Here is a 25,672-nt window from a genome sequence, read left to right as displayed (position 1 = left end):
TTTTCTTTGGATTAAATGTGTTTTTCAGCATTTCTGCTGCCTTGAGGTCTCTGCATGTATCGTTGCTGCCCTTACCTATGTGTGCCTGACTGTCACAGGACTACATGGACTGGGTTGTTTTTAAACATTTGTTGGCTGACTGTCATGTCCCTTCTTATTGATTAGTTCTCTGACTCAATATATCTGATACTAAATGAAAAACATACTTTTTCTGTATGTAGATGTTAATTGGTATAATGTTATCTATCCGTGCCCCTGAGGAAGAGAGAAACTCAAAACGCATCAAGCATTGACTGTTAATGACTACAAAAAAAAAGGCAACTGTCCCAACCTATAACCAGCCTTAGCAGTAAGGTGCACATGGAAGGGCAATGCACATCGCAAACAAAGGATTTCTCAGCAACACTTACCAGACAGCTTGTAAAACAACCAATCTGGCCCTGTCTAATAGTATGCATTAAATACAGAGGATTTTGTTTGCACACATTTGCAAATATATGCGTAAGCCACAGTCCCACATCAAGGGTTCTCTGTATACTGTGGACCTATCTAAAATTTCCAAAGCTTCCATAGTAGGAGCACATGTATCAATGGATGGGTTAAGGGCAGGTGTACCTGGAGAAGCCCATCCATCCTTAAGGGTACAGGGACGCCCAGCTATACCAAAATGACAGCAAAGGCATCCAGTGCATCTCTGCGTCCAATTTAGCCAATAAAAAAAATAGCCAGCCTTAGCAATAAGGTGCAAATGGAAGGGCAATACACATTGCAAACAAACAAAGGATTTCCCAGCAACACTTACCAGCCATCTTGCGAAACAACCCATTTGGCCCTGTATAACAGTATGCCTTAAAAATAGAGGGTTTACAAATGTGTGCAAACAAAACCCTCTGTTTCTAATGCATACTGATAGACAGAGGCAAATTGGTTGTTTCGCAAGCTGGCTGGTATGTGTTGCTGGGAAATCTTTTTTTTGTTTTGCGATTGACTGTTGATGGTTGACCTGTCTACACTGGTTGAATTATGTTCAGAAGAGTATAAGTGTATGTGACAAATTTTCAGCCCACATTTTATTCATCTTTCTGTATTTAATACTGTAATAATGTATAAATGTTTTTATCATATGGTTGTTCATGTAATTAGGTGCCATAAAGTCCCGTACACCCATAACTACCTTTTCTACTGATAGAAAAGGCAGCAGAGGAGACTGCACAGAACCAGTGCCAACACCAGCACCTAAAGGGACTTTATCCTGAACTCTCCAACATACAGTTGGGCCCCAACAAGCTTGTCAGTAGAGGAGAATATATTACAAACTGCAGAACCTTTAGGATTACTTAGTTCTTCTTAGTCAGAATTGCCTGAGTTCAGGATTTAAGAGGAAAGAGAACAAATAGCAGAGCACAGGGTCAGTAAAAACATTCAATTTTATTAAGAATAAAACAGCATCCACTTATATCACAGAAGGTGAGGTCCAGTCTGGCAATGAAGCAGCATGTCAGCTCATGGAGAAGCAACTTAACATCTGTGGGGTGATGGAAAAGGGTCCAGGTTTCACACACTACCCATGCTGTTGAATCAACAGGTACCAAAGGGTGATAGAGTACCATCAGGAGCAATGGGCAAAGACTAGAACAGCTGCAGCAGCCCTTGGATGGAGGCAAACGGAAAAACTTGTGTGGTATGAGGGAACTCGGGAGGGGTTGCAAGCAGTGCATTTCTGGGTGCATAGGCCCCTTTGTCAAGCCTGGATGCCAAAGAGGGAGGAAATTTAAAAGTTACTTAGTGAGAGCAGCATGATATAGGGCAACTATAAATACCAAAGTATAACACAAATATACAAAGTATAACCAAACAATGAAACAAAAATAATTGGAAACAAATGTGGGGGCTAAAAATTGAAGGGGGGAGTGGAAAAAATTAAAGAGTATCCTGAATCTTTTTGAACATGTTTTAGGCAATCTCTGAAAACCTATCTCTTCAGGGAAGCCTATCCTACCCTCACCTAATAATTGTACCACTAGCCCCTCCCTCCTAGATTGTAAGCTCCAAGGAGCAGGGTCCTCCTTTCCCTCTTGTATTGAACTGTATTGAACTGTATTGTTGCTGTATTGTCTCCCGTTATTTTGTAAAGCGCTGAGCAAACTGTTGGTGCTATATAAATCCTGTATAATAATAATAATAATAATAATGTTAAGAAGAATTACTGAAAAACACCAGCAGAGGGAGTAAAAGTACCAATCATTGTATGTAACTAGTTTTGACAGACTGGATGAAACAATAAAAATGGCAACAACTGTAACAAAGTATGTGAGCAGGAGAAAAAAGACTCAATGTGGAGTATAAGGATTACACACACTTCAAACACATACACTTGAAATAACAATTATGATTACAAAACAATAAAGAAAAAAAAAACGAAAAAAAAAAAATCACAGAGTGAGGAAAAATCAATTAAATCAAGATATGTGGAAATGGAAAATAATAAAAAAATAAACATATTAATCCAAAATAATGAAAAATGGGAAATAGTGAGATGACTATCCCAAAAGAATCATATATGTAAATTACAATTAATGTGAATTATTATGGTATGGCTAAATGGATGGATGAGTGGATGGATAATATAAATTATAATTAATTAGTGAAAGGATGGTTTATTGGATATGAAGATGGATAAATTCTATATATACAGAAGAACAATGTGGACATCTTAAACAAGCCAAATAAAAAAAGGAGAAAGGGACTAGCTTATGAATGAAAGGTAAACAAAAAAACAAACAAAACAGAGGCATAGACTCTCAAGTACATCCAAATATTAACAATTTAGTGTAAAGCTTAAAGGATTCATTAAGGCTAATCTATAATCAATACATATTATCCATCTACCTACCCATCCTTCCATTCAGAAATACCATAATAATTCACATTCAATATCATTTATATGATCTGATTACTTTGTTTACCTTGTGATGCCTGTGAGTATATTTTACATGCAATAAATTGGAAGTTTTAGATAGTTCAGATATCAGATTGCCCTTTGGGGCCCTAATGTGGACTCTGGGTGTGGACTTCTGTTATGTATCTTTATTATTTTTTAATTCATTTTTTTTCACTAATTGTGTTTTTGTCCAAGTTTATTGTTTTCATACTAATCATTTAGGGGTGAATTTACTAGTTTTCTTCACTTCTGTGTCATTTTATGAAGGATTTAATTACCATTTATTTATATATATATAGGGCAGGGGTATTGAATTAAAATTCATGGAAGTCTGAATAGTAAAATTTTTTCCAGCAGAGGTCCAAACCACATTTTTGTGTGATGGTATCATTTACATCAAAGCCCAAATGTCCAGGCACAGCAGCTTTTTCATTTAAATTGGCTACTGTGCTTGCATTTTCTGCTGGGAAAATGTCCTGGTGCCTTTTTAAAAATGCAGCACATGAAAACCACATGGTGCATTTGTACCATGCAATTTCCATGTGAAGAAAACAGCACCATGTATTTCAGTGATTTTAAGAGTTAATGGTACCCCCTGCGAGTTTTCTGTGCACACCGCATTTTGTGTGCTGCTACATGTCCCTCTTCTGCCCCTTTCACTTCCCCTCCACAGCACTGCCCCACTTTACATCACACAGCACTGCCCCCTTTCCTTCTCCTCTCCACAGCATGGCCTCTTTCACATCCCCCCACAGCACTGTCCCCCTTTACATCACTGCCCTACACACAGCACTGTCCCCCTTTACATCACTGCCCTACACACAGCTTTGTCCCCCTTTTAATGTTCCCCCCCCCACATACACACAGCACTGCATTTTTTCCTTTTCCTCTCCACAGCACGGTCCACTTCACATCCCCCCACAGCACTGTCCCCCATTACATCAACCCCCACACACAGCACTGCTCCCTTCCAATGACCCCTACACACGGCACTGCCCTGCCCCCTTTACATAACCTCCAACACACAGCCCCTCCTTCCTGACCAGGCCATTTTTTGCAATACAGCAATGCATTATTTAACTGACATTTGCGCAGTCAAGCAACGCTGAACCAAGCTGAAATTTACATTCTTTTTCTCCCACAAATAGTACTTTCTTTTGGTGGTATTTGATCACCTGTGCGCTTTTTATTTTTTGCACTATAAACAAAAAAAGACCAGAGTGATGGGAAGAGAAGAGTATGGAGAAGGAAAGGAACTGCTCATGATCCTAAGCATGCCACCTCATCAGTGAAGCATGGTGGTGGTAGTGTCATGGGGTGGGCATGTATAGCTGCCAATGGAACTGGTTCTCTTGTATTTATTGATGATGTGACTGCTGACAAAAGCAGCGGGATGAATTCTGAAGTGTTTCAGGCAATATTATCTGCTCATATTCAGCCAAATGCTTCACAACTCATTGGACGCCGTAATGATTATTATTCTGTCCCATAACTTTTGGTCGCTTAACAAGTGGGAGGCACATATGCAAACTGTTGTAATTCCTACACCGTTCACCTTATTTGGATGTAAATACCCTCAAATTAAAGCTGACAGTCTGCAATTAAAGCACATCTTGTTTGTTTCATTTCAAATCCATTGTAGTGGTGTATAGAGCCAAAAATGTTAGAATTGTGTCAATGTCCCAATATTTATGGACCTGACTGTAGCTCTTATAAATGGCGATATAGATACTGGAATTTTTTCTTTTTTACTAGTAATGGCGGCAATCAGCGACTTATAGCAGGACTTTGGCGGGCATTCTGACACTGGAGGGGAACTGACTTGGTGTTACTGACATCCCCAGTGACACCAATACAGTGATCAGTGCTAATAAAAAGCACTGACACTGTATTAATGGCACTGGGCAGGAAGGGGTTAACATCTGGAGCGATCAAAGGGTTAACTGTGGGCTATTTCACTATGTGGGCTGTGTGCGTGCTTCACTGTAAGCACACTGCTTTGTATGGCTCTGCTATGCAGAGCCATACAAAGCAGTGTGCAAGAGCTGACAGGGGGAGATCTGTATTGTTTATACACAGGTTTTTCCCCCATCAGAGATACTTGGCAATCACACCTGGTGTCTGCGAGTAATCACCAGCCAGGACCAGGTGATTGACAGCCGAGGCCACGAATGGCAGCACGGGTAGTATCCCCCACCCCGGAACTGCAAAATTACATGTATATATACATGATTTTGCGCACCCATGCTGCCCTGTAGCAGTATTTCTGCTATAGGACAGCGCAGAAGCGGTTAATCAGCTTTGTGCTAATCATGAATTAAATGAATTATACTTATCCATCAATAATCCAAAGCTGACAGGATATTATTAACCTTAGAAAAAGTTCATGAAAATAAATTATGACCTGATTTGTAAAGGGCAGATAAACATTAAACTTAAGCCGACGTACATTAAAATATTTATTGTTATTTCTTTTGCCAAGACTTAGTATGAATAGAAGCAATTATTACCTCTCAAGGCTATGTCAGAAGTGACGCCATAAAGATCCAATATTTGGAAGATTTCCAATATTTGGAATTTATATAGTTATTGATTATACTACCCTCTCCCCAACTCCTAACTATGAGATGGAAAGGACCAGTCATTGGAAGGAGCATGTGATGTACTTCAGGTTATGGAAATATTGATTGGCTTAGGTTTTGTTTAAGGTAAACCACACTCAGATGTATGTGAATAAGTACTTTGGAATTACTTGACTGAATCCAGCATAATTGGCATACAGCTACAGTATACACTCTCTGGCCACTTTATTAGGTACACCTTGCTAGTACCGGGTTGGACCCCCTTTTGCCTTCAGAACTGCCTTAAATCTTCGTGGCATAGATTCAACAAGGTGTTGGAAACATTCCTTAGAGATTTTGGCCGATATTGACGAGTTACTGTTGCCTTTCTATCATCTCAAACCAGTCTGCCCATTCTCCTATGACCTCTGACATCAACAAGACATTTTCATCTACACAACTGCCACTCACTGGATGTTTTCTCTTCTTCAGGTCATTCTTTGTAAATCCTAGAATTGGTTGTGCGTGAAAATCCCAGTAGATCAGCAATTTTTGAAATACTCAGACCAGCCTGTCTGGCACCATCAACCAAGCCATGTTCAAAGCCACTTAAATCCCTTTCTTCCCCATTCTGATGCTTGGTTTGAACTTCAGCAAATTGTCTTCACCACATCTAGATGCCTAAATGCATTGAGTTACTGCCATGTCATTGGCTGATTAGCAATTTGTGTTACCACCTTCCTGTATGTAGTTAGTACTTTTATATATATATATATATATAGTCAGGTCCATAAATATTGGGACATAGACACGATTCTAACATTTTTGGCTCTATACACCACCACAATGGATTTGAAATTAAATGAAGATGTGCTTTAACTGCAGACTGTCAGCTTTAATTTGAGGGTATTTACATCCAAATCAGGTGAACGGTGTAGGAATTACAACAGTTTGCATATGTGCCTCCCACTTGTTAAGGGACCAAACGTAATGTGACAATTGGCTTCTCAGTTGTTCCATGGCCAGGTGTGTGTTATTCCCTCATTATCCCAATTACAATGAGCAGATAAAAGGTCCAGAGTTTATTTCAAGTGTGCTATTTGCATTTGGAATCTGTGGCTGTCAACTCTCAAGATGAGATCCAAAGAGCTGTCACTATCAGTGAAGAAAGCCATCATTAGGCTGAAAAAACAAAACAAATGGCAAAAACATTAGGCGTGGCCAAAACAATTGTTTGGAACATTCTTAAAAAGAAGGAACACACGGGTGAGCTCAGCAACACAAAAGACCCGGAAGACCACGTAAAACAACTGTGGTAGATGACCGAAGAATTCTTTCCCTGGTGAAGAAAACACCCTTCACAACAGTTGGCCAGATCAAAAACACTCTCCAGGAGGTAGCTGTATGTGTGTCAAAGTCAACAATCAAGAGAAGACTTCACCAGAGTGAATACAGAGGGTTCACCACAAGATGTAAACCATTGGTGAGCCTCAAAAACAGGAAGGCCAGATTAGAGTTTGCCAAACGACATCTAAAAAAGCCTTCACAGTTCTGGAACAACATCCTGTGGACAGATGAGACCGAGATCAACTTGTACCAGAGTGATGGGAAGAGAAGAGTATGGAGAAGGAAAGGAAATGCTCATGATCCTAAGCATACCACCGCATCAGTGAAGCATGGTGGTGGTAGTGTCATGGCGTGGGCATGTATGGCTGCCAGTGGAACTGGTTCTCTTGTATTTATTGATGATGTGACTGCTGACAAAAGCAGCAGGATGAATTCTGAAGTGTTTCGGGCAATATTATCTGCTCATATTCAGCCAAATGCTTCACAACTCATTGGACGCTGCTTCACAGTGCAGATGGACAATGACCCAAAGCATACTGCAAAAGTAACCAAAGAGTTTTTTAGGGAAAGAATTGGAAGTTTATGCAATGGCCAAGTCAATCACCTGACCTGAATCCGATTGAGCATGCATTTCACTTGCTGAAGACAACACTGAAGGGAAAATGCCCTAAGAACAAGCAGGAACTGAAGACAGTTGCAGTAGAGGCCTGGCAGAGCATCACCAGGGATGAAACCCATCGTCTGGTGATGTCTATGTGTTCCAGACTTCAGGCTGTAATTGACTGCAAATGATTTGCAACCAAGTATTAAAAAGTGAAAGTTTGATTTATGATTATTATTCTGTCCCATTACTTTTGGTCGCTTAACAAGTGGGAGGCACATATGCAAACTGTTGTAATTCCTACACCGTTCACCTGATTTGGATGTAAATACCCTCAAATTAAAGCTGACAATCTGCAGTTAACCACTTGAGCTCCAGAGGATTTACCCCACTTAATGACCAGGCCTCTTTTTGCTACTCGGCACTGCACTAATTCAACTGATAATTGCGCGGTCATGCAATGTTGCACCCAAACGAAATTTACGTCCTTTTTTTCACACAAATAGAGCTTTCTTTCGGTGGTATTTGATCATCTGTGCGCTTTTTATTTTTCACGCTATAAAAGGCCAAAAATGTTGAAGAAAAACAATATTTTTTACTTTCAGCTATAAAAAATATATAGTAAACTCAAAGTTGGTTATAAATTTAGGCCAAAATGTATTCTGCTACATGTTTTTGGTAAATCAAATCCCAATGAGTGTATATTGATTGCTTTGTGTAGCTGTGACCAGGCGACTGACATCCGCGGCGGTGATCGGCGGGACAGATAGGGCGGCGGCGCGCCTCGCGCGCACCCCCTATCTGTTTACAAAACACGCATTTTAAAACGTGGTTTTGCCTGCCAGTGCCACCCTGCCGCCGGATTTCTACAGTGGCTGGGCGGCATGTGGTTAAAGCACATCTTGTTCGTTTTATTTCAAATCCATTGTGGTGGTGTATAGAGCCAAAAATGTTAGAATTGTGTAGATGTCACAATGTTTATGGACCTGACTGTATATATATTTTCACAGGGGGGCAGACACATTGCCTATTATATACACCAGCTCTGCTTCCTGCTCTGCTGTGCTACATTTTTAACTCTAAACTCTTTTTTACCTTAATGCATCCAAAACAGTAAAATTAGTCTGTATATGCAGTAAAGCATGCTTGTTATGCTCACTGTGGAACCTAAGGGGTTAATCCTCCGAATTGTGTAAAAAGGCTGTTTTATCCTGTCTTCCCTGATTCTCCCCTTCTTCTTCTACTGTCCCCAATCCATCTGTTGATAGAACAGAGCCTTGGGGGAAAGCTGCACATGCTCAATTTGGGGTGTATTGCTAGAGAGGATTTTTTTTCCTTGGGGGAGTGCATGTGATCAACACAGGGTCAATCAGACAAAGGGTTAGGGGTTATGCAATCTCAAAGGACAATCAGGAGAGACTCCAATGAGGAGGCAGACACCTGGAAGAGTTTCTGCTCTCGTGCACAGGGATGGATCAGGATCAGGCTCAGGCGAGTATATGGGGGAGGGAGGGGGCTGAGGGGGAGCTGGACACTGAAGGATTTTTAACCTGCATGTATACAATGCATGAAGGTTAAAAACCTTCAGCCTTCAGAACCACTTTAGTAAAATACACACATCAAAAATTACTTTTAGGGAAATACCGTACTAACAAACCAAAATACATGATCAATTCAATTATGTCATTCTTTGTATTTTAATAGAAATATAAGGAGAAGGTGGGCACATGCACCATATATAATTACAATACATGTATTGTATGTGAAAATGAATGCATAATGTAAATAAACACTTTGCGTCAGTAAAGCCATTGACAGGCAGCTAGGAAAGCTGTATTGGACACTGAAATTTTCATAACCCTTTCCAGAAAGGTGTTTTGTTACAGGTCCCCAAAGCTTATCACATTGCACATAAGGATGACAATTAACTTAAAAGGTTACAAACAATGTCTTCATTTGAAAACCAGTGAAGTGGAATAATTGTATGGTATAGGGCTAATGATCAGGTCCTTGATTCAGCAGTCTTCATTCTGTATAAAAAGGACTCAGCTCATGCTAGATTAAACGACTGTAGTCCATGTATTTTCTCTGGACTGGCAGCTTATGTACAGTCCACCATGAAGACTGGAAATCTTGCTACCCTGCTGCTCATAGCTGGTGCCAGTTTATTTGTGGAAGGTATGAGTGCTTTTACTTATGAAAACCAGAGCATGCCATAGAAGCCAATATAGATGATTACAATATAGAATACATACCTGAAACCGATAAATAGGGACTTTGCCAATTAATATTAAGCACCATTCTAAATGTTTAAGAACTTGCACTCTAAGGGAAATATTGAAATATTATTAATAAGTAGATATTTTGTGTAATTTATTGCAACATTTGAAGGGGTCATCATTTTTGTACATGCTTAATGTTCCATGGTTTGATCAGTCAGTTTATAGAGTTACATTCTACTGACCAAATTTAAAGCATTTCACTGAGCTGCTTTTCTATATGCTGATATAACATCATACAGGCTCTCTTGGGTTTTTATTGTATTGAGTGATAGATATGCGCTGAAGAGAGGATCATCAAGGTGTTAACATTGTGCAGTGCTGCTAAGCAGGAAGCACATCCTGCATATGTAATTAATGAGTAATCTCAATGTGCGTATCTATTAAAGGGTCAGTCTGCCCTTGATATCCTTTTTTTTTGGTAAAGGTTAGAGAATTAAACCACCGGACAATTCCTAATGGCTTCAGGTGACTTTCTAGGTGGGATTCATGTACTTGTACTATGTTATCGGAAAGAAGAGCTAAAACACACAAAGATGGCAAGAACATCCAAACCTTTCAGGTAACATGGACGAAGTCAGGAATATTGGCAGGGAGTTCTTGGTGTTTGACTATTCGACATATAGGAATCTGGGGGCTAACCCAACCCACAAATTCCACAGATAACTAGACTATCAGCTTTGGCTGGACTGGCCCAATAAAATAGATCATAAGAGGAAACAAAATTTATAGATAATTAATGTGTAACTTTTTTTTATAGAATGGAAAAGTGGTAGAACCTCTATCAAGTTTTAAGTTACATCTTTGTCCCCGATGAGAAGGAATTTCCTATGTTTCTGACTCCGTGTGGGTGATTTGTTTAAAAGAGATGTACGGCCAAAGCTTTTTTGGCCTTATTTGTTTTGTGGGTCACAGGAGTATCATTGCTTTCGTTCTCCTGTGACCCAGATTCAGATTATAGCAGGCCATTGCCAGATCGCTGCAGGCTCTGGAAGGATCCCAACCATATTGTTGGGATCCACCCAACTGCCTGATTGACAGCTGACTTTGCCTCTCAGCAGGGGCGGACTAACAACTCATGGGGCCCCTGGGAAATAGGGGATCATGGGGCCCCTGTGTCCTTGCCCACACTCAAAGCACACACAAAAAAGCCTATAAAAAGGTACCAGGGGCATTTCTTGGGGCCCCCTACTGACCCTGGGCTCTCGAGCATTGCCCAAGTGCTTGAATGGTCAGTCCGCCCCTGCCTCTCAGTGTGCATTTGAGAGCTAGAGCCAGCTGCTTCCACCCCCTCTCCAGCCCGGCGCTCCAATGCCAGTGAGTGCTGGAAGAGCAGAGTAGAGAGTGGTAACTGACAGTCATTGCTTTCGACTTTAAGCAGACTGAGAATTGAGTTATCAGTGGTCATGTTAGTGCTCAGTGCTCGATCTTAGAATCAATGTGGGACGGTGATGGATGAATGGAATATGGATGTTTGTTTTGTTTTTTTTAACCCCAAACTCCTCCTTTAGGGCAAACACACTGTTCGCTTTACAAGGGAAATTGCACTCTCAGTGGAATTTTCCCCAGAGCTTAGTGAATAGGACTGCACATGCACACAAACACAAACATGCTGTTTTTTTCTGTTTTCCTTGTACATGATTGGGTTTACTTTGCAATGTGACATTTCACCACATTCACTAAGCTCTGGGACAAATCCCCTTGCAAAGTGAACAGTGTATTTGCCTTTAGTAATTCACCCCCAGTGTTGGTGGCTATGAAGAGGGAAAGTGAATGGGTTTTATAATTTCCTCATTTTAATTAAAACTTAAAAAAAAGATTTGTTTTTGGGTGACATAACAATACATACATTTTTTTGTGTTTCATATATATAGTAGTAAATGCTAACAATGGTGACCAGATGTGCCCTCATGAATACTTCAAAAAACACCCTGAAGTCTTTCAAAAGGTAGTGAAGATGATGAAAGAAAATAAAAGCAGTGTTGATTTCAGTCAACTTCAAAGCTGCTCAGAAAAGCAAAAATGTCCAGAAAATAGGATATGCTGCCATTCTCCATGTGGAATGAAATGTATGAGGCCAATTACTGGTAAGTGCAAGAGTCCTGGGGTATATCCTAACTGGATCTCCCATTCTAAAAGCTGGATTACACTATTTATTTTACAATGTATGTAGTTTCTTCTTGTAACTCTAAAAGTTTTTCATGCCTTTTTATACACTTTTTTATGCATTTTATGCATTTTTACAAGCATTTTCTAGTAATCGAGAGTATCCCCTGCATTTAAGCTTCTGTAAATAACTCATATATTAAAGAAATAGCTATATATAATAACTCAATCTCTGCACTTCCATATGTCTCTATTGCAAACGCTAGTTTTTTTTGTCAAAATGTAGTGTAAATGCTGTTTCAGGCCTGTTAAATAATGTAGTTTTTTAAAATGCAATATTCAGCTGAATATATTGGCACAGATATAATTAAACAGTTTCTGTGCAATTTAACATGTATTTGCATAACTAAAGGCAAACCCTTTTTTAGTTTTGGATTAAATGGAGAGATATTAGAATCTCTGTCAGGTTTTTCTTATTGCCGTTGTCCCTGTTAGGGAGATTCACCCTCTCTGTTTGTTTCGGTGATTGTTTATACTGAGAGTGAAAGTGAAACAAAATCACAAATTTTGAGAGGTCACCAGCAAAGAAATAGGGTAGAGATCTTCCTATGGGGACAATAGTTTTTTTCTGACCCTGGTGACAGCCAGGTATTTCCCTCACTTTGGAGGATTTTCTTCTCCCTTACTATTGTGGTTATTGGAAAGAAAGTGACGGGAAATCTCCCCAATGGGACACAGATGGCAAAAAAATTGCAGGGGTTATAACTCTCCCTTACTTTATACAAAACCAAAAAAGCTTTAGTTCTACCTTATCTGTTAGCTATAGTTAAAAATATATCAACCCTATATAACATAGGTGCATGTCTTCGTCAGCATTGATGTTACTTTATTCCAATTTCAATACGCTTTTGGACTGAAAATACATGTTAACCCTAAGTTCCCCCTTGCCCTCTTAATGCCATTATAGTCCCCATCAAAGACCTCAGAACAGTGGGAAACCTGGACCAAAAACTGAGGCCTCCACTGGGTTGTTCTTTGTCCAAGGTAATCTGAAGTCTCTAGTGGGCCTAATAATGGCATTGTAAGGGTAGGCAGTTTGGGTCGGTATGTTTTAACTAACTGATCCGTTAAGAGCACTGCAATTGCATAAGTAATTTGGACCTTACCTTTGTTCCTGAGATAGTGGAAGATGCTGGTGTTTGGGGACAGTTTACTGAAGGATCACAACGGGTTGGCTTTTAATACTGTAGCAAAAAATACATCTCTACAATGGCATATCTACAAAATAGCCAAGCTATATGAATGTGAAGGGCTACTTAGTTGAATTTAAGTAGAGCTGTGCTTATGCCTCACTAAAGGCCTATTGGATTTTACAGAATGACCCCCATAGTCTATATATATTCTATTGAACACCGTGCCAGCATGCTGCCTATAAGATTTGATGACGTTTATAAACAACATCAGTGAAGTTTCACTTGCAGTTCTGGTGTATGAAACATAATGATGAGAAATTAGACATCAGTGTAAATATTCCCTTAGAAATAATGGAATAACTAGTCCTTTCTTGCTGAAGTGGTATTTACAATGCAGGCAGTACCTGGCAGGTACCCAGGTTACAAACAAGATAGGTTCTGTAGGTTTGTTCTTAAGCTGAATTTGTATTTAAGTTGGAAAAGGTACATTTATTTAAGTGTAACACCAGCCAAAAAATTATTTTTAAGTTTTGGAAAGCATAAGGAAGGATTAGCTGGCCATGCAGTGATGTGGGATTGCTGACAGGCCAGACAGTAGGTGGCAACATGCTGTGAACCAGGACCAGCTTGACGCTGGTCACACTGCCTTCGTTCTTAAGTACAAGTTGTATGTAAATCGGATGTTTGTAACTCAGGGACTGCCTGTAGTTAAGAATCTCTCCCATGGCTTAAAGTGACTCTGTCAATATAGGGTTAAAGCTTATAGAAGCCATGTCTGCAAAGGAAGCTGCTATATTCTTACCTTTCTGGCCATCTTCGTGTTGAAACCCTGCCACGTTGCTGATCCATGACTGCTACAAGTATTCGATACTTTGGTGAATTGAATACCTGCTCCCCTTGCTGCATGCCGTGGCTCCTTGTGACAGCTCATACATACAGGATGTGTAGGCTGGCTGGAGGAACCACAGGGTGCTGCATATAGAGCAGGTATTTACATGAACAAAGGGCAGGATCAGAAACTCAGTGCAATTTAACATTAGGGCTGCCAGAAAGATATGTACGGAATAGCACCTTCTTTTACAGATATGGCTTTTTTGAGTTTTTACCCTGTAGTGATAGGTTCCCTTTAAGCAGCTGTGTAAAGGTAAAGAAAGCTGAACTCTAGTCAGATATCAAAAAAATCCACACTTTAATCCCATTATATGTTCATACAGCATTTAGTTAATTTTTTTTACATAGTACTATCATAAAAAGGAAATGCTATACGATAATTTGGCTTTATTCTATTGTATAGCATAAACTGTGAGGTTCCTAAGAGGAGAGAGCAGAGTGATGATTTCATCAATGTGCTGGCACTCCACTGCCAAGTCACAGACTATGGAAGGTCATTGCCCATGCTGTATCCTCAAGTGCAATGTTGCTTGCAGAGATTTACAATTCCATTGGAAGTTGAAACAGGTCAACAGGTCATTTATGTTTCTTTTCATATCCTTTTAACGTGGCTGATCATAAAATGCCTCCATTGCTCCTGGAGGCCAAGCTGCAAAAGAGACTGGGTAGATCTGCAGCCTGGCTGCCTTGATCCACAAGTCTACCTCCCAAAAACAGATTTGTGGATAGTAAAGAGATAGAATCGTTGACTGTGCAGGAGCACTTGAAGGATTCACTTAGCAGAACGGTGAGTTGTTGAGGCCTAGCAAAAGCATATTGCATTGTCTTTGAGACATAGGCTTAAGTAAGCGGTACCTTATTGTTTTAATGCTGAAGTAAAGCTTTATTTTATGTTAACTGACTACATAAAAATTAATGTAGGGACTAATAGTCCCTCAAAGGGACAATATTGCACATTGCCTTCTTGCCATAGAGCGGTGTTTCTCAACTCCAGTCCTCAAGGACCCCCAACAGGTCATGTTTTCAGGATTTCCCTCAGATGAAACAGCTGTGGTAATTACTAAGGCAGTGAAACTGATCAAATCACCTGTGCAAAATAATGGAAATCCTGAAAACATGACCTGTTGGGGGTCCATGAGGACTGGAGTTGAGAAACACTGCCATAGAGTTACCATACAAGTCCCTTGTCACAATATATACTGTGTACGTATTGTAGCTATTTACTGACAGTTTATGCAAGGCTTTATGTATATCTTGTACAATCAGTTCAGTCCCTGCCCTCAGGGAGCTTATAATCTAAGGTCCCCAACTCACATTCATGTGTACACAAAAACTAGTGTAGCGCTCTCCTAGTTAGCTAGGAGGAGCTCTAGCTTCACATGTTAGATAGAGGCTGAGTAGCAGCCTGGGTGTAATAGTCAGAAGGTCATATTTTGGTCAGAATTGAGAGACTCTGCAGACCAGCCCTCTGGAGTTTCCACCTGCTCTAGAACTTTGGAGAAAGATCTAGAAGCATTGGGTAGATCTGAGGAGTGGGTCATCTGCACTTTTGAGTGTGCCTGGCCAATTCCCAACAGAAGGCTTTTCGGGGGGCCAGTACAACCCTTAAAAATGACAGAGGTAACCGATCATAGTACTATGGCTAAATATCTGAGTATATGTTTTGTACTTTCTATGTAAAACCTGAGGCCTGCGAGGCTATGCTGGGTTGTTGTTTTGATGTTTTTGTTGCTGTTATTTTTATTTTTTTGATGTAAGAGTTTTGCTATTGAAAAAGCAATAAAAATAATTTTACAGGAAAAAAGTGACAGAGCCTGCTCAGTAGCAGGAGAGAGTTAAAGGAGAGTTCAGGTGAAAGAGGAGGATGTGAGAGCAGGAGCCTGAGAGAGGGCCCAGGTGGAGACGGGCTCACCCCCAGGCTGGGACTTTGGAAGGAGGAAAACTTTGACCCTCACCGGACCCCAGAGAGAGGACCACCTGTGGGGGGGGGGGGGGGTATGCAAAATCAATGCATAAAGTATCATACTTGGGATTTGACCCAAAAAACCTATTGCTGCCAGGCAGAGGTTCTAACCACTAATCCACTGTGCTTAGGTCTTGCAGAGTTCATACCCACTGCTTCTGGGGATATAAATACTCTCTATGCTGACCTAGAATCTCTGCTCCTCCATTCACTTTATTAAATAACTTTTTATGTTGAAGTCAAGGGAGGAGTGAAGGGTAATACTAAAGTGCAGCCTTTCTCATCCAGGGATCAGTGGAACCTTAGGGTTCCTCCAGAGATTTCTGAGGATTCCTTGAGCAATTACCAACTTCTACCTCTCAGATGAATAACCATTATTACAAATAATATTTTTAGCTAACTGTAAAGGGGAGATTTTTCCAAATGAACACAAATATAGGAAGAATTATTTCCAGTGGCCATCACACTAATGCACTGTGAGTTGTAGATAGAGTAATTATCAGCAGAGGTTCCCTGAGCCCAGAAAGCTATTTCAGAGGTTCCCCCTGTTAAAAAAAAAAAAGTTTGAAAAAGGTTGAACAATAACTTGAACAATAACTTGGCTAGTGCCCAGCATCAGTCTCAGGGCTTTCAAATGTCTGCAAAAGGTAGGCTTTTATAGGTAAATAACATTAATAAAATAGATATAATCTATTGGGAATATTTTTGCTGAAAATAATGGTGCCAAGAGATTTAGGGTAAATGTGCAAGTTTTTGGTGGATTGACACTTTAGCAATATATATTACAAAACAGATTTAATGGAGCTATAACAACTTATTTTATAACCATAAAGTATATGTCTTGTGCTTTGTCTTCAGAGAAAAATGCAGAGGAGGTACTGGCGCTAACACATAAAGACATAGAGATAAAAGAAAACATGGAACCATATGGTAAGAATACACTGTAGGTATCAATGCTGTGTAAATGCCAAATGAAATCAACGCAGAGGAAAAGTTGTAAAGGGATTTATGTGTGTGGATCAGCATTTTGACCTACCATAGAAAATTTTCTTCTAAGGGCAATAAGATCACCAATTTTTTAAAGGAAGTTCACTTTTCTCACAGAGCAACTGTGTTTCTCTGCTGCATGATGTATATAATAAATACAGTTATATGATCAAAGTGTGAGTTATGAGTAAGCACATGTTTTTGTGTGAAACACATTAACTGTCCTCTGTCCTCGTGTCTGGTGTTGTGATTCATGTTCTTATATGAATCAAATGTAAATTTTATCTGGCACATCGTTGAAGGGCGATCCAAGTTTCATTTCATATACTGATGCTGTGGTCACAAATTGGACCTGCACCTGCTCATGTCCAGAGTGGTGGACGATTCACATACTCAACTGGAGCGGTCTATTTGCTTTTATTACAATAAGAGACCTACTCCAGAGTGGGTTTTCTGGGCTACGCTGAGCACCTAGAACAGGGTCACTCGCCTTGCACATGTGGCATGGGGTACCTTTACTGTGCCATGCATCAATGCACTGGGACCAGGATGGGGTCGTTTTCAGGGATAACTCAACCTTAAGGCGGTCCTCTGCTCCAAAGATAGCCATACACCGGGTACACTCAAACATGACTGAACTCTAGTTAACGCTCTTGGGATCCTTGTCAATGTACACCACTGCTGTCACTTATTACATTTAGGAGGGACACCCTGAGGCTATGCCCACTCCACTTCTCCAGCATATCTCCGTTAACTCTCTCCCAGTAACAGAATGGATTCCTGCCCTGCACCTAGTGCTGGCTCCATGTGTGCACTCACTTAACTTTTCTTTTCCATACCTGTGCACAGGCCTGGGACCTCTGAGTACTGGATCTGCTCCCTTTGCTATGGGAGACAGACTGCTAGGGGAGATAATACTGACACCAACTCCCTAGCTACAAGAGGCTATCCCACCTCTCACAGGTACACGCTTCATGACAGGATGCTTGTGAAACCATTGTTGCCCTTGGTAACCACTGCTGTCTTAACACCCCAGTGTGTCTACTGACCCAAGTTGGAAACTACTGTGTGCCGGTTACTTATATGCACCCCTTTATAATAACTTCAGACCAGGCAAAGGCAATGTTTCAATACAATGGAAGCATTCTGCTAGTACTCAAAACTGTTTATTTCTGTTTTTTGGGTCAGATCATATGTAGTGGTGGTCTAGTGGCCTGCTATGTATGATGCCTCGTTTGATGTGTTGGGGGTTGAAGCTGGAAATCTGGAGATTGCATCAGTTACTGGATTTTCTGTATATTTCAGACTGTGGTTCTCTAAGAACAGTTTAGCTACAATCAGGGCCAGTGTTAGACTATTTTGTGCCCTAGGCAAGACCAGATTCTTGCACACACACCCCCTTCTTCACCTGTAGTTTTACTTCCCCCCCCCCCAGTACACATCCTCTTTCCCCTCAAATTATCACCCACAAATCCCCTAAATTACCCTTCCCAGCACAAATCCTTCCTCCCCACCCAAATCTCCTATCCTAGCACAACCCCCCCCCCCCTTCATTAGCACATTCCCACCCAATCCCGCCTCCTAGCACAATTCCCTCCCTCCCAATGCCCCTCTCCTTGCACAAATTTCCTCCCAATCCCCTCTCCTAGCACAAATCTTTGCCAATCCTCCCTTCTAGCACCCCCCCTCCAATCCCCTCTCCTAGCACTAATTCCCCCAATCCCTCCTTCTGACACAAATCCTTCCCAATCCTCTCTCCAAACACAAATATCCCCCCCCTCCAATCCTCTTTCCTAACACAAATCCTCCCAGTCCCCTTTCCTGGCACAAATTCCCCCCCCCCATTCCCCTCCTAACACATCCCCAATCCCCCCTCCTAGAATCACTCCTCTTCCTTTAATCTCCCCACTTAGGACATTCCCTCAATCCCTCCCTAGCTAAACCCAATCCAAATTACCATTCCCAACATAAAATCCTCCCACCTTACCCAAATACCCCCAAAGCCCATTCCAGAAGCCCCCTATATCCTATCTGGCGTAGAGTAGGGAAACCAGCAGCCATGGCTGCGCCCTTATGCGGCAGTGCGCCCTAGGTGACTGCCTATTTTTCCTAGTGGTAGCATCGGCCCTGGCTACAATATATTATGGTTTTTGTTCTTGTGTTTAGATATCCTTAACTTTAAACTTTCAACATTTAATCTAATCTTAAAGCACAGTGGAAAGGTGCTGGAACACCCGTCATTGCATATCTGTGTTCTAAATGAAAACACTGCATATGGACCTTTCCTTACTTATACAACTTCCAAACTTGTATCTTCTAATAGATGTGCTAAAACATTTGCAAACCAGCCAGTCAATATCATGCATGCTTTTTTTCATTTAGAGTTCATATGTTATGAAAAAATATTTGATTAGGTAAGTTTTCAATAAATCTGTATTGCATTCAGAAACTTTATGATAGGCTAACTAGGTTATTAATAATTTGTGAAAGGAAATCATTTAAAAGGTGAAAAAAATACAAGAATGTGGTAATATTACTTTTTTATGGTTTTGTTTCACCAGTGGAGACTGAAGATGACAAGAAATTTGGGATGTGTCCCGAGAATTATCTCAGAACACACCCAGAATTTAAAGAAAGATTAGAAAAGGAATGGGAACAAAAATTCCAACAGCATCACCGTGAAGGCCAGTGTAAAGGCAAAGATTGTCCTTCAAAGCAAAAAGAAAATGCTCAACAGCATATGAATAAACTTCATGCCACGGCTGCCTGTAGCATGGATGGAGATTGTTCCAATCAAATGAGGTGCTGTAGGACCATGTGTGGGTACAAGTGCATGAAACCAGTGTTCAGTAAGTACAGTGTTCAGTAAGTAAATGTGAAAATGGCAGTTGTGAAAAAAGTTTTGAAGTGTAAAATGACTGTTACTAGTACAGGCCACAAAGGCATACCAATAATCTTAGTGTTTTGTACTAGAGGCGAGATTATTTGACAGTACTACTGTAAGGGCAGGTGACTTTACCAAGCAATATAGCCTGTCCATGACCCTATCCTCTCAATAAAACTGGCCTAAGAAAAAATGCCCCCACGTGGTTTGTCAGCATGTCGTCACATAAGATTTGTGGCAACTACTAAGAGATAAAATACCAGAGTGAGAAACACTACTACAACAGGTGATGCAGTATTACCCTGGGTACCATATGTGATCCATTACCACCGAATCTACTAAAACCATCTACTTCATTCTTGCCCGTCTCCTCTGCTATGTCCCACATCAGTACAGCATTTCCTGTCTTTGTATATACTCGAAAAAAGAATGTCCTATCTTACTGTATTCTTAATTCTGGGGCTGGATATGTCTCTATAGGTCATTCTACTGCAATGGCTTCATAACCGTAGATATCTATCAACACACAATTTAGCTACTTGCTGACCCACCACGGTAGTTTTATTTTGGCAGGGCGGAAGCTACAGCAAACGCAATGTAATGATATTGTGCTGCCTGTTTCTGGGTGTGGAGCGTGCAATTTCCCCCATCCACTTACTTCTCTGTGATTTTACAGCAGAAGTTCATCAACAGATCCCAGCCCATGATTCAAATCACAGCCAAGAGCTCTGTGTTGGTAAACAACACAAAGCTCTCCACAGAGGGAGCAATCACTTTGTTTATCTTCCCTGCTAAGCAAAGGACAGGATTACATTGATCTGCAGTACAAAGCAGGGCACATAAGCATATTAACACTTGCTAGGCACACATTTAACCCCTTGATTTCCCCGAAATGTTAACCCTTTTCCCAGCCAGTGTCATTAGTAGGGTGTATTGATAAGAAAATTTGCTTTGCAATTCACCCTGTGAAAGTGCATGTACATACATTCTGGGCAAATGGAGGGAAAAAGAATGTTATTAGTCTATTTACTGTGCTGTTCTATATATACATAGCATACAGAAGGTCTCCACATTGCTATTTTTCAAAGGTGCCTCATGTTTAGTATCTATCTATGGTAGTTATATACAGCGTGTTATATATATTTAACTGTATCAGCCCTGTTTTCATGTAAAATATCTGCTCTGTTTTCTACATTATAGGGTTTATTAATAAAACATTTGTTGGACGATTATCACAAGCATTTGTGCAGGCTGTGGGAATTTTGGCCAAATTTTCTGTAATAGATTAATTCCTGTGATCATCAGCTCCATCTACTGGACAAATTCTGGTAGAGTTTTCTAAAATACCTCAATGAGAAAATGACAGCGTTTAGGCCACTAGATGGAGCTGACAATTATAACAATTAATTTCTTTTAGAAACTACAACCAAGATTTGTGCAGCCAGTAGGATATTCGTCCATCCAATGTTTTATAAATATTTATTTATTTATTTCAGGTACTTATATAGCGCCGTCAATTTACGCAGTGCTTTACATATATATTGTACATTCACATCAGTCCCTAACCCTCAAGGGGCGTACAATCTAAGGTCCCTAACTCACATTCATATACAAGGGCCAATTTAGACAGGATCCAATTACCCTACTAGCATGTCTTTGGAGTGTGAGAGGAAACCGGAGTACCCGGAGGAAACCCACACAGGCACAGGGAGAACATGCAAACTCCAGGCAGGAGGTGCCATGGCTGGGATTCGAACCAATGACCCTAGTACTGCCAGGCAGAAGTGCATAGATATATAAATAGATCCACATGTGAGGCCATTTTCCTTTAACTTGGCTTTAAGGCTAGGTTAAAGGAAATATTGAAGAATAACTTTTGTTGAGAAAGAAACATTCACCTCTTGGTGAACAATGCACATTGCAAGTATTTAAACAAATTTTGTTGCAGATTCCCACATGTTTCTGCTCTGAAGAAAAAGCTGTTTTTTGTATATATCAATGTACAGCGTGAATGTGAGTGACGTTTTCATTACTGATTAGCTCATGCATTTGCAAGGTTCTAATTAGGAAAGTGTCAGGGTCTGCATCATTTTACAAGTGATTAACCCTTTGGGAGTATCTCATTAAAACTGACATTTTTGGTGCAGAAGATGTCTAAAATCTGACTTTTATCTTAGTGCAGACTTCTGGGAAAGTCAGTTAGCCAATCATACATGCTGGAAATTATGATTCTGGAGGTATTCTGTACACCAACTGTGTACAGAATGTATCCAGGATGCCATATTGCATTGAATGTTACAGAACATTACAGTGCTGCAGATGGAAAAGGAAAGGTATTAGGTATTTTTTAATAACATTCAGAATGGCTTGTGTAGCAATTGAATATGCGATATTACTTTTTTTAATTTACTATTTGTTTCCCACAAAAGAGGAATTGCCCTTTAACTAAACGTTAAATTTTGTTTCAGATTTGACTTGGCAGATCAATGTAATTAATGCAATCAGATGGATGGTTACATTACAAAGCTGTGGGCAAATGTTGGTGATTGGTGGTATCACGTCTCTGTCTATATCTCTGTAACATAGCTCCTGTTGGGAAATTTTCATAGAAGTCATAGATAGTACAAATCCTCCTAGAACAGTGAAAGAACAGTTCCCTATAAATCTTAAAGTGGTTGAAAACCTCAGCCATGAAATATGAACAAAGCATATCTCTCTACAGTGTGTGCTTGTCTCAATCCAAAGTGCTAAGTGTCATTTCTGTCCGCTGCTTTGTTCCCCTGCTATCAGCATGTTACTTGTGACAAGTTCTTCTGACACCAAGGAAAAAAACATTGACAGGGGAGGGATTTCTAGCACTCAGATTGTGACAGCCTCAGCTCTGTTCATGTATGCTGTGTGAGGAAGGGTGTGCTCCTTCCTTCCAATCAGTTCTCAGAGCTTCCCTCACCTGAGCTCTGCAGAGTGTAACTTTTTTTTCTGACAGCTCAGACAATCTTTAAAATTTGGGAGGTTGAACAGATGTAGAGAAGAAAAGATTGCAGATAGACAGGTACAACTTATGTAGGAGGATTTGTTTCACCTCTGTGTATCACCTCAGTCCGCTCACTTCACTGGGTATGTGTGAGGGTTTACAATCATTTTAATCAACTGCTTCCAATCACAACTGACTGGAGACTGCTGCATGCATCTGCTACCCCTTTTCCCAAGCCACCATTCTGGAAATCTGAATTCTTGCAGAAACCATAAAAATGTAAAATAAATATCTTCATTCATAATAGTCTGTTACAGTATTACTGTTTTAAAAGTACATTTTATTTATATCCTGAGCAGATATGCTACAACATGGACTTGTTTCTTTTTTCAGCTGAAGAAGATTATAAGATGTCAGTGTTTGGACATAAGGAAGAGAACAAGCAGAAACGAGATCTACTAACACAAGAAGAAGGACCCGACAGCCCTCCTGAAGAAGAGCTAGATCATGATAGCAGTCAATGTGAACATGGCAGATGCAAAAAAAATAGAAAGAATCGTAATGGAGACCCTGAAGAAGAATCTGAGAAAGGAGATGAGCCTGGCAGGGGTCATGGAAAAAGAAAAGGGAATGGTAAAGGATCTAAGCATAGTGAGGGCTGCAGGAAAAGCAAAAAGCATGGCAAGGGCAAAGGGAAAGGGCTGCAAGCTGGCAAAGGTCATGGAAAAGGAGCTAGGCGTGGCGAGGGTGATCGTAAAGAACTAGAAAATGATGATGACCACTCAGAAAGCCTGGAAGATAAAGGCCATGTTGAACAGCTAAGAGAAAAACGGCTTGCTAAATTTAGAGCAGATGATGACGATGACAATGACAATGGAAATGGACAAAGAAGAAAAAAAGAAAAAGGAAAAGGCAAAAAAGGGGGCAAAGGGAAAAAGAATAAAAAGGGGAAATGCAATGGTAAAGGAAAAAGTAAAGGAAAAAGTAAAGGAAGAAGGAATGAAGAGTAATCTTAATCAGAGGAATAATCTTTGTCCTGAGGACTTGTAGTACAGACACCAACATAGTTATATGTAGAAAAAATGCAAGCATTAAAATGTTTAAAGCATCGATGATTGTCACTCTTTTATTGCTTACTATAGAATCACCTGTCTTATCATAATAAATGTCTCATAACATGTTTAGTAATGTACTGCTAAATTACAGTATATACTGTACATTTCATATCTGTTTCTTATAAGTGACATTTTTTAAATGATAGTCACTACTGAGCCCATCCTGTAATATAGTTACATAATGAATTGAAAGACACAGTTATAAGATACAAAAAAACATATAATATGAAAAACATGCATCCTCAGAACCAATAAAGTGTATGTAATGCCATCTCTTTTTTATAGGCAGTTAAAGAAGATTTAAAGACTGTCAGGTTAATTCTTGCTGCCTATGTTCCTTTTTACTTTCTGTGGTATATACTGTACATATGTCACATATATACAATCTCGCCAAACAGAATTTCCATATTGGAAAGTTGTCACAGATACAGGTGTCCCCATTGGAGAATTTTCCCTCACCTCTTCCTCCAATGACAATTTCCACTGGGACAAATAGAGGAGGGAATCTCCCCAGCAATGATAAAGACAGCAATGACCCCGCCCCCCTTTTGATCCTCAAAGGCAATGGGATACTCCCCAGATCAAGAATGTACCGTGTTAAATATCAAAAGCCTGTTTTATTTTATACGTTCTCTAGCCTTTTATGAACCAATAAAAAGCTGAAGAAGTATTAAGCAGATTATTTTGCATTATAAGGTAAAAGTAAACTCCAGGTTTTATCAAACAACACAACCAAAGAGCAACAGCAATGTGAATCACAAGAAAGGCTAAGCAGAATTATGAATATTTTGGCAGGGAAATAGAGTTCCTATTGGTGTACTTTAACCCCTTTTCGCTGAGCATGCACATATATGTGGCCCCACTGGACTGGACATTTTTCCATGGGGCTGCATATATGTGTATCTGTCTTAGCGCCTCACCACGAGCTCTGAGTCCCGTACCAACGATCGAGGCTTGGATCTCCCGGTTCCGGGTCACCTGATCGCTATGATAACCTCTAATTGGCTATCACAGTGATCAGTCACTGTGAAGCCTGCCCCTGTGTTTGCTCTCTGAATAGAGGAGATACATTGTATCACTCTCCTTGCAGAGAGAAAAAAAAACATTATGTGTAAAAAAAAAATAATAATAATAATAATAAAAAAAATACCTAGATCAGGGTTTGATATAGGTCAATGCCAGGGTTAGTGTTTGAGTCAAGTAAGAGTCAAATGTCAAGGTCAAGGTATTTTTTTTGGGCGGGACTTAGAAAAAAACATTTTTAATTATCAGCAGTGTCAGTTAGTTTCACTGTCAGTGTATTTTAGATAGGATAGAAAAACACAAAATGTGCACTATTGTTTTGGGCCGTACTACAGGTATGTACAACAACTAACATACACATATGTGGTATCACTGCAGTTGTCAGGAGTAGGATTTATTTTGGGTTGTTCTTTTGTGTTTTATTTTTACTATTTTGGGCCAGTTTTCCTATGATAATAAAAAAAAAAAATCAGGAGATATCCATTACCATTTCTATCAAATGAAAGCCCAATTTGTCCTGAAAAAAACAAGGTATAATGCACCTGGATGCGCAAAGTAGTTGTGATGGTATGTACAGTTTTTTTTTTTTTAAAGAGTCTTTATTGGTTTTTATTGTATACATAATATAAACCAACGGTAACTTCCAAAGGTCTATCATGGCAACAAAACAATATTGAAAATAGATCAAACAGTTTGACCAAAGCAAGAAAGATGATATTTAGATACTGACGCTTCCGTGATCCCTGAGATGGAGAAGAAGAATAGTAGTAGCAGGCGGTAAAAGTGCCCGTGTAGGAGCTGTGAGGA

General features: G+C 40.0%; 1 protein-coding gene and 1 long non-coding RNA gene across 2 annotated transcripts; one reads left to right on the top strand and one right to left on the bottom strand.

Moving 5' to 3' along the window:
- Positions 1-1,408: 1,408 nt before the first annotated feature.
- On the bottom strand, positions 1,409-13,966 carry LOC149457759 (uncharacterized). The gene is made up of 2 exons (XR_016313575.1): positions 13,831-13,966; positions 1,409-1,747 (listed from the first exon to the last, which is right to left on the bottom strand). It is a non-coding gene; the product is annotated as an uncharacterized LOC149457759 (long non-coding RNA).
- Positions 9,501-23,837, top strand: LOC149457758 (uncharacterized). Its single transcript, XM_089683215.1, has 5 exons — positions 9,501-9,628; positions 11,604-11,816; positions 16,741-16,812; positions 19,431-19,718; positions 23,121-23,837. Exons 1-5 carry the CDS (start codon positions 9,568-9,570, stop codon positions 23,735-23,737), a joined length of 1,251 nt encoding a protein of 416 aa, XP_089539341.1. The 5' UTR covers positions 9,501-9,567; the 3' UTR covers positions 23,738-23,837.
- Positions 23,838-25,672: the final 1,835 nt, after the last annotated feature.

Source organism: Staurois parvus, unplaced genomic scaffold, assembly GCF_062004578.1.
Source record: "Staurois parvus isolate SC_StPar_1 unplaced genomic scaffold, SC_StPar_1.0 ptg000303l, whole genome shotgun sequence".
Taxonomy (NCBI): domain Eukaryota; kingdom Metazoa; phylum Chordata; class Amphibia; order Anura; family Ranidae; genus Staurois; species Staurois parvus.
Note: the sequence above shows the minus strand (reverse complement) of the source record. Positions and strands in the feature narration are given on the sequence as shown.